The sequence below is a fragment of the Nerophis lumbriciformis genome, linkage group LG07 (assembly GCF_033978685.3).
Source record: "Nerophis lumbriciformis linkage group LG07, RoL_Nlum_v2.1, whole genome shotgun sequence".
NCBI lineage: Eukaryota > Metazoa > Chordata > Actinopteri > Syngnathiformes > Syngnathidae > Nerophis > Nerophis lumbriciformis.
In genome coordinates this window covers 27,010,242-27,025,000 of record NC_084554.2, presented here as the reverse complement: position 1 = coordinate 27,025,000, position 14,759 = coordinate 27,010,242, and the positions used below count along the sequence as shown (strand labels likewise).

Genomic DNA, 14,759 nt, shown 5'->3' with positions numbered 1-14,759 from the left:
TTTTTTATGTTGATTTAATTTAAAAAAATAAAAAATAAAAAACGATACCGATAATAAAAAAAACGATACCGATAATTTCCGATATTACATTTCAAAGCATTTATCAGCCGATATTATCGGACATCTCTACTTATAACCTTTTTCACAAATGTGTAGCAACTAAATGTGGTGCAAAATAAAATTTCTTTGTCCAAAACAAAAACTTTTTCCCAGTCTTTTTCTGCTCAAATATACCCAACCCACATATAAAAAAAAAAACACATTTACTAACTCTCTATGAACAATTTGGAGCTATCTGTGTTATGTATTGACAATAAAAAAGAGCGAAAAATGGAACAGCAACTAAAAATTAAGACTGTGTGTGTGAAATCCTGAAGAGCCCTAAATCCTAATTGTCCAGTGGTGAGCCTACTTTATAAAGTGAACATTTTTAAGGGGAAGCAAATAAATGTGTGATGGTGCAGGTGTTTTTGTCTTTTTGTCGGTAGCATTTCTTACCTGGTTATAGCTGTGCACGGCTCCTCCGACCTGCCCGCTGCGCTGAGGAGAAGCTGCGGAGATGCTGTCGCTAAGGGCGAGGGTCTGGTTGCTATGGTAGCTGGCAGAGTACTGGAGCGAAGCCTCCGGAGTGGAGTTAAGCTGCAAGGAACTCTGGGAGAGCAGCGCTGGTCCTACGGACAACACAGACAGGAGTCAGTCGGACTGGAGGTTGTCGTGTGTGTGTGCGCGCGTGTGTGTGTGTGTGTGTGTGTGTGTGTGTGTGTGTGTGTGTGTGTATATGGAGAGGGTAAGGGTGAGGAAGAAGAGGTGGGGGGATTCAAAAAGCAGGCATGAAGGGCTGAAGGGGAGAGATTGAGTGAGGAGGGAAGAGAGCAAGAGAGAGAGAGAGAGGGAGCAATTTAGAGCAGATAGTGCAGCAGTGCAGCACTCCGTGAGTTGGAGATGGCATACATAATTTATTAGCAGAGGGAAAGAGAAACAGAGGAACAGAGAACACGGGAGGAGGAGAAGGAGGAGGAGCAGGGAGATGTGGCGAGGAAGACCGAAAAAGAAGAACTTGTAATAGACTAAACAACTTGAAATCCTGCCTCTCCTGGTAAAAGTTACCTGGCACACTCCACTCTGACAAACCTCCACTTGAACCCTCTTTCAGGATGTATGGAAGTCATACTTGGGCGAGGGAATTGTGAAACTGCTTTTTTTTTAATGCCTTGAAGCTGCTGGGATCCTCTCAATTATTTGATCTTTGTGCAGACCAAAAACTCTAAGCATAGCATATTGAGTTTTTTTAGGAGGTTGACAGACCAGCAGCCCACAGGAGAGCTCGCATTAGGAACACGTGCATGACCTAATTAGAGACATGAACAAGATTTAATATCAACGTGATGCCTTGACTGGATTGACAGTTACTGATTAGACATCAATGCAAGATGTCACTATTAAGGTTGTCATTTTTTTTTAACTATATTGTATTTGGATTACCTCAAGTAAACAAAGTTTGTTAATTAAATACGGTATCTTTCAATTTACCCAGGCTTTTCAGGAAATACTTTTTTTGTTAGTTGGCCATTATCCCCACCCACAAAAAAAACAACATACTGTGGTACCTCAACTTAAGAGTGTTTTGAGATAAGAGCTGTCCCTCCAGTAATTGTCATGCTTTAATTGGCAAGCAAATGTGTTACGAGCATCGCCGCCATTAGTTGGGGTAGCAAATGTCACAGTCAACTAGATCCGTCCAAAACATCTGGGGCCGTATTTATCAAGCGCCTTAGAATTACTCCTAAGAAGTCTGCTAAGAGTTGACTTATGAGTAAAGAAATTATTCGCTGAAAGCTGTACTTAGTTAGTTATCAAGCGTTGTACTCACACTTTCAGCGAAGTGTAGGACTGAATCTTTAGTGTCACACTCAGAGCTGAATTACGACATAACTATGTGCCGTAAACGGAATTTTAGGTGACGTCATTTCTGTGTCCATAGAAATGACCAATCACGGAAGGGAATCCCTTGTCTAAGAATAAAGAAATATCTTAGAAATATTTAAGTGGATAATGGGAGTGTATATTTTGACAATGAACTACAAAATAATACAAAACAAACAATATTGGCAAAGAATCAAAAATAAATGTTCCCTTTTCTTTCCAATTCATTAAATAGGTAACTAATTTGAAACTGGTGTGGGTGGCACTATATCAGGGGTGCTCACACTTTTTCTGCAGGCGAGCTACTTTTCAACTGATCAAGTCGTGGGGATCTACCTCATTCATATATATAATTTATATTTACTTATTTATGAAATATGTTTTTGTTAACAAGTTAAAGGTGTTTAAAGATAATACAAGTATGTTTAACACTTATAGTTAATATTGGTAAAAAGTTAAAGGTGTTTAAAGATAATACAAGCATGTTTAACACATATAGTTAATATTGTTAACAAGGTAAAGGTGTTTAATGATAATAGAAGCATGTTTAACACATATAGTTAATATTGTTAATACGTTAAAGGTGTTTAAAGATAATACAAGCATGTTTAACACTTATAGTTAATATTGGTAATAAGTTAAAGGTGTTTAAAGATAATACAAGCATGTTTAACACATATAGTTAATATTGTTAACAAGTTAAAGGTGTTTAAAGATAATACAAGCATGTTTAACACATATAGTTAATATTGTTAACAAGTTAAGTGTTTAAAGATAATACAAGCATGTTTAACACATATAGTTAATATTGTTAACAAGTTAAAGGTGTTTAAAGATAATACAAGCATGTTTAACACTTATAGTTAATATTGGTAATAAGTTAAAGGTGTTTAAAAATAATACAAGCATGTTTAACACTTATAGTTAATATTGGTAATAAGTTAAAGGTGTTTAAAGATAATACAAGCATGTTTAACACATAGTTAATATTGTTAACAAGTTAAAGGTGTTTAATGATAATACAAGCATGTTTAACACATATAGTTAATATTGTTAACAAGTTAAAGGTGTTTAATGATAATACAAGCATGTTTAACACATATAGTTAATATTGTTAATAAGTTAAAAGTGTTTAAAGATAATACAAGCATGTTTAACACATATAGATTCCTTTCTTTCATGAAGACAAGAATATAAGTTGGTGTATTACCTGATTCTGATGACTTGCAGTGATTGGAATCAGACAGTGGTGACGATAACGTCCGCATTTTCGAATGGAGGAGAAAAAAAGTCCTCCTTTCTGTCCAATACCACATGAAAGTGGTTGGTTTTTGGCAACTTATATATCCAGCTTCCGTACTCCTTTGTATACACTTTACAAGAAATACATTGTCGGCAAACTCCGTAGCTTGCTAGCTTGTGCACGGCAGCTTTCTGAGACTCTTATTTTGTTAGCGCAGGCAGGATGAAGAAGCGCTTTTATTGTGCAACTGTGCAGTCGGTCTTCGGAGTTTTGACGACAGGTACGGCGCCAGAGTCTGTTGAAATAAAGTGTTTCTCGCCTTCCTGTCGGTAATTTTAATGAGCTGGCAGCAGCCAGCGTCATCTCGGAAAACCCTCGGGTGCCGTGAATGTCAATCAAGTGACGAAAGTGACGTCATAGTGAAGATTTATGACAGCTCATTTTTAGGACTATTTTTTTAATGCCTGGCTGGTGATCGACTGACACACCCTCCGCGATCGACCGGTAGCTCGCGATCGACGTAATGAGCACCCCTGCATATATATACACTAGCCCACTGCAGCCACATGCAGAAATCAACATGGAATCCAAAAGAAAACCAAACTGGCGAGAGGAGGAGACACTGTTGTTAGTAGAGCTTCCGCTCCCTGAACGTTCGCGCACGTCTCTCTCGCCTCAGTGCTATCCCCCGCTGGCAACTCCTAACCACTTAGAACACCTCTGAAGGTCTCTTAAATATCGTGGAGAGTAGGAGTGATTCTTAGACTTAAGAAAGTTGATAAATAGCTTTTATTCTTAAGTTTGAGAATAGGACTAAATTTCGCAAATTCTCAGGACTTACCGGTAAGTGTAAAATGGCACTCTAAGACGCTTGATAAATACGGCCCCTGGTCTTACTTGTAGGCATTAGCCTATAGCTAGAGATCGACATGTTTTGACTACCATGGGAAGGAAGAAAGTAGGCGTAAAGTAGAGTGCTGAGAAGAAGTGGATGATATTCATTGAATTAAAGAAAGAAATGATCAAAAACATGACAGAGAGTGAAGCCAACTTGGTGAAGCAATTTGAGCGCCGCATTGCTTGTTTGAGTCAAATGAGTAAAGTCAGCTGAGAATGTTGAAATTATGTCAAAACGGTCAATCCATGAAAATATGAAAAAGCTGCTGATGGTGTGTTTGACGAAGAAGCAGCTGGATGGGGATAAATACTGTACATTAGTCTTACATTACATCAAAACTAATGTTTGTAGTATATTCTTTTGTAATGTTTTATACAATATTTCTCATCTAAAAGTTGTCTTTGCTTTCTAAAGGGTATGTTACGTATTGAAATTGTGAATTTCGAGGGAGGCAAACACCAATTAATTTCAATGCCTTCCAATGGGAGACAATAATTTGAGATACAAGTGCTTTGCGTTAGAAGCTCGGTCACAGAACCAATTAGACATATACATAAAGGTACTACTGTACAGTATTACCAGTAATCCACTCCTGGTACTTTTAGTCTGGGTGGAATCATTTAATTAAAGTTTTGCTATGAAGCAGAATAGCAAAAAGTCCGCTATCAGTCGAAGACGAGTATGACCCAGTACCAAATCCCGATTTGGACCAACAACTGTATGTCTTCATTCAATTTATGGCATTTGTACTACAGAAATTCAATGACATTTACCTTCCTACACACTTTATGTTCCCCTCACTGAACCGCAGCTCCCCAATGCCAGCAGCACTCATGCAGCCCCAGAACATGTTTGATTATGGGCAAGATGCAATCATCTTTATACTAGACAATAATGGTTGTGTGTTGAGGCATTTCCGGTGGATAGTAAATCTGCTATACAAGTTGCACACTGACTACTCTAAAGAACAGTACATAAAAGGTTAATTTCAACACTATTGTCCTCTGAAAAGATATACTGTATTGAAATAGTTGCTATTACTCCTACCAACATACTATAATACACATATAGTTCCATCGATACCTCTGGGACATTGTCAATGGAAACGGTTAGATTGTGCAAGGGTACCTAATGTTGTGGTCAGTCGTTTATTCTCAATATTAGTGACACTAAGTAGGCCAAGAAAACCTCTCAATAGTCAGTGGTGTGGATGAGTGATCTGCATTTGTGGTCATATCGCGTTGTTATATTCAAGGGCAGTTAGGTCTGTGACTTGTGCTCTCTTCGCTCATAAATATTACATCTGCGCCTATTTTTACTCTCTCGCTGTCTCTTGTCATTTCCGACAAAAGGATTGACATGCTTGTGATGTGTTTGATTACAGCTCATACCGGGGATGTTAAACTCAAGGAGGACCGCGGTCAGAAGTATGCATGAGCAAGGTTAAGGTGCAAAATAATACAAATATTCCACAAGAATGTACACAAAAAGTTCATAAGTATATAAACAAGGAACTGGACATGTCCATATTTAGCTACATTTTGTCTAAAATGCAACTATCACATCTGCCATGTGCGTATAAATAACGTATTCTTAAATCAAACAAATAACGATCCTTGTTTTTGAATGTTTAGGTTTTTTTTACATTTTTCTTATTTTCAAAAAAATGTATCTTATTTTTTTTCTTCTCATAATTTCAAACATATACTGTATTTTGTAACTGTTCTAGTTTTTAAATATTAAAAAAATGACCATGGTAATAAAAGTACCTCCACAAGGATGCAACATTTGGTCATTATAATAAACATTTTTAAAAAAAAATTTTAAACTATTTTTTAAAGAAATACCACAACATCAGTGTTTTGCATTAATTACATGCATTGCATTTAGTCCAAAATCCTATTAATTTAAAAAATACTTTCTGAGGTAGCTTAAACACAACTCTCATTTTTGAAGGACCCATAAAATCTGTTTTTTGAAAATCTGACAAAAAGAGACATCTTGCAGCAAAGTAAAAAATAAAATAAAAATAAAAATCCACAAACATGGCTGACATGCACATTGAAAAAAGCTGCAATTAAATGTATATACATCACATTAATTACATCATTTTTAGAAACATTTAATATAAATGTTGATGTTTTTGTTGTTATTTGGCCCACAAAAGTAGAAATAAAGTATAGTCAGTGGTACTTCGGATTTTATTTTGTTCTGTGACGCAGCTCGGACATCGAAAAAAATCGGAATTAATTACAAATATATTTAAAACAATTCAATCCAAGCTTACCTCAAGATATGAGTGTCTTCAACTTCTTGACTAATTGTTATGCTGTAAGTTACAAGCAAAAATCAGAGTTACGAACCTCCTCACTGCTAGTTGGTTTGGCAAATTTCACAGTGAACCCCGTAAGATTTGTCCCCACACTCACCCCTCTAAAACACCACAATTAAAAAAAAAAAAAAATTAGATTTGAAATAATGCATAGAAGCAATATAATGTAGACCAGACCAGCTGGCTGGGGTTCTCAAAGACATCTTTAACATCTCGCTGACCCAGGCTGTGGTACCATCATGTTTTAAGACGGCCACAATCATTCCAGTGCCAAAAAAAAACCCAACCTCCTCCCTCAATGATTACCGCCCCGTTGCACTCACCCCCATCATAATGAAGTGCTTCGAGAGGCTGGTAAAGGAATATATTGTCTCCAGACTTCCCCCCATACCAGTTTGCTTATCGCCCTAACCACTCCACAGAGGACGCCATCTCCTCTGCACTCCACCTGAGCTTAGAACATCTGGAAGGAAAGGACACACACGTGCGGATGTTGTTCCTGGACTTCAGCTCGGCATTCAACACCATCATCCCGCAGCACTTGGTGAGCAAACTGGCCCCCCTTGGATTCAGTACCCCCCTTTGCAACTGGCTGCTTGACTTCCTCACAGACAGACCCCAATCTGTGAGAGCGGACAACAACACCTCCAGTGTCATCTCCCTGAGCACCGGCTCCCCTAGGGCTGCGTCCTGAGTCCGCTGCTGTTCACTTTGATGACTCATGACTGCTGCGCCAGGTCCACTACTAACCACATTGTGAAGTATGCGGACGACACGACAGTAGTGGGCCTCATCCGTGACAACAATGACATGGACTACAGGGAGGAGGTGAAACATCTGGTTGACTGGTGCAGAACCAACAACCTGGTCCTGAATGTCAACAAGACCAAGGAGATCATCGTTGACTTCAGGAAGCACCAGTCCAGCCACGTTCCACTCTTTATCAACGGCACAGCGGTGGAGATAGTAAGCAGCACCAAGTTCCTGGGGGTGCAGATAACTGACAATATAACCTGGTCCCTACACACCGGAGCTCTTGTAAAAAGAGCTCAGCAGCGCATGCACTTTTTGCGTCGGATGAAAAGAGCACAGCTCCCTCCCCCCATTCTCACCACATTCTACAGAGGCACTATAGAGAGCCTGCTGAACAACTGCATCTCTGTCTGGACTGGAGCCTGCAATGCCTCAGACTGGAAGTCTCTCCAGACAGTGGTGAGGACGGCGGAAAAGATCATCAGGACTCCTCTTCTTCCTATCCAGGAGATCGCAAAAAGCCGCTGCCTGACCAGGGCTCAGAAAATCTGCAAAGACTCCTCCCACCCTCACCAAGGACTGTTTTTACTGCTGGACTCTAGAAAGAGGTTCCGCAGCCTCCGAAGCAGAACCTCCAGGTTCTGTAACAGCTTCTTTCCTCAGGTTGTAAGACTCTTGAACGCAACATAACTAAATTAAATTATCCCCTCAACTCCCCCCAAAATGGATTACCTCGCTGGAATAAAAAAGACAATATAACATACATCCATAAACGTGGACGCATGTGAAAAAGTGCAATATATTTATCTGTACAGTAATCTATTTATTTATATATATCTATGTATATTTATTTATTTTATATACATTATATATATTATTTATATATATTTATTTATTTATTTATATATGCACCTTATTGCTTTTTTATCCTGCACTACCATGAGCTTATGTAACGAAATTCCGTTCTTATCTGTGCATACCTGCCAACTTTTGAAATCAGAAAAACCTAGTAGCCAGGGTCCAGGGGCCGCAGGCCCCGGTAGGTCCAGGACAAAGTCCTGGTGGGGGGTTCAGGCTTCGCCCCCCGACGCAAAATGATTATTAGCATTCAGACAGGTTAAAATGTTGCTAAAACCGTCACTTTTCTATCAGTCACAGTGACTTTTCAAAACAAAAATATTACAGCAAAAATCATATGGGTTGATTGACATGTTTATTCTGTAAGCTAATTTCAATAGTTTGAAATTATTTTGACAGTTAATGCCAGTTATCCTGTCAACCTTTCACAAGACTTCAATTTGTTAATTGATAGTATAAACAGTATAAACACTTTTTACAGTAAAAAAATGGTAAAACAGTACTAAACAATTCCATTTAAAAAAAAATTGGTGTCATTATTAACTTTCTGTCCAAGCTTGTATAATCTACTGCCTTGTTCAATTGTATAAAATATTCTGTGCCTAAAATTCACATTTCTATCACATTTATCATACTGTAAACATGGTACGCTAACTTCATTAAAATTAATAGTCCTGTCAATAGCATGGAATTACAATTCAAATGTAGTTTTTTTGTAAGCCTTTCAAAAGAATTCAAAATATGAAAAATTAATGAAAATTAATTTAAGCCATCAGACACTTGAAAAGTGGCACATCACATCTCTAATGTAATCATTTTAACTTTTCAACAGAAATAGCACTGCAGAAATATTAAGGACATACTTCTGTATTTTGGTAGTTATGCTGTCAACATTTAACAAGATTTCTTCAACTTGGACTTGAAAGCATAAATAGTATAAACACTTTTAACAGTATAACAGTACTAAACAATTCCAATAGATAACATTGGTGTCATTCCCTTTTTGTGGCTAAAATACGAAAAACGTTGAAAGTTTTCCACTTGTATCGCTAGCAACGGCATTAGACTTGTGTTCTTTTGTCCCAACGTGGTCTTTTACATCGCTAATTCCTCCGTGTCCGATCGAAAAATCTTGTCTGCACAAGGTGCAATTCACGTAGTTTTCACCCTTTTTGGAACGGATAATTATTCCCGGATAGGCTTTTGAATATTCTTCACGGAATGACTGCAGTTTTCTTTTCGGTTTAAGACTCGTTAGCGATTTTTCTCCGGCTGATTCCATGATCGTTCGCTCGTTTGGAAACAATGGCAACAGGTGCCTCGTGCTTGGCAGCGGTGCTATAAATAGCCTCGCGCATTTTAAAAAAATATTTTTTTTTAATTAATGAAAAACCGTATTTTTTATCACTGCAACCGTAACCCGGAATAGGTTGATGAAAACCGTACTAATTACGGGAAAACCGGAGTAGTTGGCAGGTATGTCTGTGCTGTATAGTTCAAATTTGAATGACAATAAAAAGGAAGTCTAAGTCTAAGTCTAAGTATTACAAACAACTACAGTAGTTTTATGAAGTGATGTAGTAATAAAGTACAGCATTTAGCCATTTACCTAGGACGGTGGACATTTACTGTATCTCTTTCCAGCTGCTTCTCTGTCAAACACACCATCAGCATCTGTAAACCGTTTAGATATTTTGCAGACTAGCAGTTATACGCTCAAATTGCTTTGTCAAGTTGGCCACACACACGTTTTTTATGTTTTTGTTTTTTTCTTCAATCTAATTTAGTAAATATCATCTGTTTCTTCTACTCAAGGTGCATTCACAGATGGCTGTGCTCCTCCAAAGAATGTGTACACACCGAACACACACCTGGTCATTTGTTACTCATCCGCCATGAATTCTGTGAACTGCGGGTACTCGACAAAAAATCTTACGGGGTTCACTATGAAATTTGCTACACCAACTAGGCTCGTAACTCAGATTTTTGCTTGTAACTTACAGCTAACAATTAGTCAAGAAGTTGAAGACACTCGTATCTTGAGGTACCATGCTTTTCATTGGACAGCAATAATAGTTATTAAACAGTAGCACACTGTATATATAAAGCACTAACTTTTCTCATAAAACCTGTATTATTACAGCAACGTTTTTTACGTACAAAATCCTACTAATTCCTTTGAAAAAGGTTGCCCTCTCTCGAATAGGACAATATGTAAACATTGACAAATGGGTGTCCTTTTAGAAGTGCACCACACAAAAATAAATGTATTTTTATTCAACAGTCTCTATCATCACATGACTCTTTCCCTTTGAGCCTGCGGACTACGAACCAAGATCAAGTTGCTCTTCTCCACAAAACACTTGTCTTATGCCGTTCCGACACAATCCCAGGCTTTTTATGAATTATTAACACATAATTCATGTGAGTGGGGGCCCCCGTAGCAGTCAAAGCAAGCTTTGGTGTTGCGGTATGAAAGAAAAAGAAAGATATGTGCATGTTTGTTTGTTGACTTGGTGCAAAAGTGAGTTGGTGCTTGCTGGTAGACGCTTGATTTGCAAGTGGAAATAAGGGTAAACATGCCTTACATTCATTTGGAATTAGGTGTGCGTAAAAGTGACATTCTTCCACATATCTCCAACAAACTGTCAATGGGCATGAATTAAATATTGACAATATCACACTGCAGCATCCCAGACATACATTTTTTTTTGCCCTTCAGTCACAATCAGTGCATGATAAGTTGAATTTATCTGCACACACACACGCACACACACACACACACACACACACACACACACACACACACACACACACACACACACACACACACACACACACACAGAGATACATGTGGGAGAGGTCCATTTGCAAAACAGCTGGAGCTCCCACAATACCAGCAATCACAAAAAGATCATATTTTACAAAGCGCTATTTGCTGCAAGCATGATAAGGTACTTTTCAAATGATCTCTCACGGCATCCCATGTGCTTACACATGCAAAACCTGTTTCTTATCTAAACAACCAGTGATGAAAACATGTCAGACCTAGCCGTATCCTACACTTGCTTTTGTGCCATCATAACCAAGCTGCACATTAGCATAACCAACGTTCCCTCTAAGGTGCGCACCTGCGCAATTGCGCACTGCTCACACGTCCTCTGCGCACAGCAAATCTATGCCGAGCAAAAAATCAAATCCCACTCTAAACAAAATAAACAAATCGTTTGTTTTGTATGATTTTGCAATGCAACTGTGAGCAACAGGTGACGAAAGGCGGCCACCACAGATAAAAACAATGTTTGTCAACACTTAAATTGTCTGTGGAGACACTTAAAGGAGGACAGGCAGTGCCGGCCCAAGCCTCCATGGGGCCCTAAGCAAAATTTGATTTTGGGGCCCTCTATTTCTGCCAATAATATTGATTGTTGATCATTCACACACCTACTATAAACTCATTGCGGCTCTGGCAGTGTTGTTTACATTATCCTATTGTCAGCCTGGCATGTCTTTACAAATGACATGTCATTTATAAAGATATGGGGGTGGCCCAGTTAAGAACATAAATAATACCAATGAATGAACGAATGATGTCCAGAGTGCCACATATGGTTCCTAATCTTAAAATGTAGAAAACATTCAGCTACAAGAGTGGCCTGGGGTTGAACAGTCCAAGTGATAAAGCTTTGTATTTACAGTAAAAGTGTCATCTTGTCTCATCAGTCTTGTACTTATTAGTCTTTAATTACTAGTTTACATTTTTAGTTAATTGTTCATATTCAATGTTTACTTTGTACAAAGAGAGCGCAGTCTACTGAAGTTAAATTCATCAGTAGTTTTCCCCTTTGAAAGACGCAAGGCAAATTCCTTCCATTTCACCATGTTGCTACAATGATCTTCACTGTTTTCATGCTGTTTCAGCAGTGCACCTATGTTGACCCAATCCCGCTGTCCCTCGGCTGCCAGTTTTAAGGACTTTTTGGAAAATAATTTGCAGCAAAAGCAATAGACTGCATCTTTACTTCTTGAATAAGTCAGCCAGCTACGCTTGACTTTTTCCCCATTGACTAGCTGTCTGTAGGTATAATGATAATGAAAACTTCGGCCATCATGCCGTTTGGGGAATGAAAAGTTCTCCTTAATAGACAGTGGTCCTCTGATCACCTGCTCAGTCCTGTCTGAATCTGAGAGGAAAGATATGGCGTCACATTAGTGCCAAAAATCCGAGCGCATAAAAACTGTTATCGCGCGCTGATTCTCCACTTCGTGCGCGCGCGACACCCTTTTGCGCGCGCGTGGTGTCTTTTTGCGCGCGCGCGGTGCCTTTCTGCGCGCGCGCCGTCTCGGTCTGTGCGCTCTCTGTGTACTCCTGGCATGTCCCCTCGCGCTGTCATGTTTCTTTTTGGCACTTTGGGAGCGGGTATGCTTAGACGGCCCTTCCTTTCTGATTGGCTCTGAGAATTTTTCATAAGACCAATCATTCTCCAGCGTAGCAACGTTGTAGCCATCTTACCTCGGACAGCTAGCCTCAATCATTACATTGATGTCAAAGCAAGTTATGGTAATTTAATTAGTACATGTACCAATTAAATTACCATAACTTGCTCAATTTTCGACCAATTTACAAACGGATTGCCTTGTTACAAATCTTATTACATGTAGATATGACATAAGATGCTGCACCTGTTGAAATCACATCTTTCGCTATAAAAAAAAATGACTTAATTGTGCAACATAGTTGTGTAGGGTCAGTGTTAGTCAGTTCTCTGATTATTTTAAACTGTTTCAGAATACATTATTAAAAGGCTATTTTTAACATTTTAAAAACAAAATTCAAAGATTATTTCATTAATTTTATGGCTGAATCAAAAGAAATTCCATAAATTAGAAAACAAATGTTCAAGAAGAAGTGAAAACTTTGCGCCTATAACAATCTTGATACATATTGACGATGACCCGCCCTGCTATACTTCTGATTATCTCTGAGCATTTTTCGCCTGGCCAATCAGAAAGAAGGGGCCGGCTAAGCATACCCACCCCCAAAGTGCCAAAACGAAACATGCCAGCGCACAGACCGAGACGGCACGTGCGCAAAAAGGCACCACGCGCGCGCAAAAGGGTGTCGCGCGCGCGCACGAAGTGGAGAATCAGCGCGCAATAACAGTTTTTATGCGCTCGGATTTTTGGCACTAATGTGACGCCATAGCAGGCGGCAAACGTCACAGGTGCAGCGGAGGCAGCTTTACATTTAAAGAGAGGCAGGAAGAATCACTAAGCCTAGATCAGCAGCAGCACTCTGTTGACCTAAAATTGTGTTTTTGTACAATAATATATCTTTGATCATTTAGAAATCATCAGTCAGACTCGTACATGCAAAAAATAAAAAATAAGAATTTTTTGTTAATTGCTTTTGGGGGCCCCCTGGTGGCCGCGGGGCCCTAAGCAAGAGCTTAGTACGCTTATGCCTTGGGCCGGCTCTGAGGACAGGAATTCCATCGGTCCCTTTATTTAGCGAAATTGTTTGTCGGCCATAACCACACCAAAACAATGTGTAAAATACTTTTATCTAGCAAAACTGGTCGTTGTCTACCGTACAAACCAAGCCAAAAGCAACTCTTTGTCATCTGTTATATCCGCTTGCTCTCTCTCTCACCTGCACCAACACATACACTATGGCAATTAGCCACTGGTGCGTTTATGGCCACGCAAAAAGTTGGACAACTCCAACACTACACGTAAAGTGTAAATTTCAGGTCGTTTTACTATGACTCCTCAATCAGTGTCCTTATTCTACTGTCATTTGTTAAGAATGTTATTTTTTGGATATTAATCATGAAATGATGTTACAGGACTACATAATTGCTAATGAAAATATCTATTTTACGGACAGAAAGTTAATAAACACTTCATCTCATGCAACATGTGAATGTTTTAAGAGGAACTAAATGTGATCTCTGAAAGGGGTACACAATATTTCCAAAGCAGGACCCCCACCCAGGCATAAAATACTATAGTTCATAGCTGATTAAAAAAAAACAATATCTAAGTGGGACAAATCACATATATTAGAAAATAATCTCTTGAAATTGACTAGTCACTTGATTATAAAAATAAGACATTTAAATTGTTATGTCAGGTTTGAGACAAATGTGCTGCTGGTATGGCCACAGTGTGCACGTCTGTATTACACTGAATGCTCAGGGTGTTTGTGCGTTTGCTCACACACATGAAAAATTAGAGGGAACATTGAGCATAGCCTATATTTACTGAATCTGTATTGTTGGCATGAGGGCACATTCATCATATATTGCATACATCAACTTTATTACCTTTAATTTTGCTTGGTTAGTGCATTTTGACACAGCCAACACTGAATTCCAAATGTAGGATTTCTTTTGAACATTCTCAACCATTCTGGGTGGGTACAATTTATTATACAGGTGATGACTTGTTTGTATTTCTTTCCATTTTAGTTTTTAACTAAGTGAAATGTGTAATTATCTGGTCTTAAGTGTGTTTTTGGATTTTGAAATTGTACTTTACTCAGTGTTTGTGACAGGACTGCAAACTACTTGGGGTGGTGGGTTGAAGGGCAGTGGTGTAGGTGGGGTCAAAGATCATCTCGTTTGCATGATTGGATATCATGCACGTATTTCTTTTAATCTTTCAAAAAAAGCTAATAAAAATTGTGATACATACTGTATATATGGAGACAAATCGTTCTTTTTCAATGGGCCTGCTTGCAACGCCGA

General features: G+C 38.7%; 1 protein-coding gene across 7 annotated transcripts in view; it reads right to left on the bottom strand.

The window, feature by feature from the left end:
- Window positions 1–14,759, bottom strand: part of ctnnd2a (catenin (cadherin-associated protein), delta 2a) — a 723,152-nt gene that overhangs the window by 397,181 nt on the left and 311,212 nt on the right. For all 7 annotated transcript variants that reach the window (XM_061965552.2, XM_061965556.2, XM_061965554.2 and 4 more), the window contains exon 6: window positions 499–671. In XM_061965552.2, the coding sequence (XP_061821536.2) occupies window positions 499–671 (173 nt within the window). The remainder of the gene's footprint in view (window positions 1–498; window positions 672–14,759) is intronic.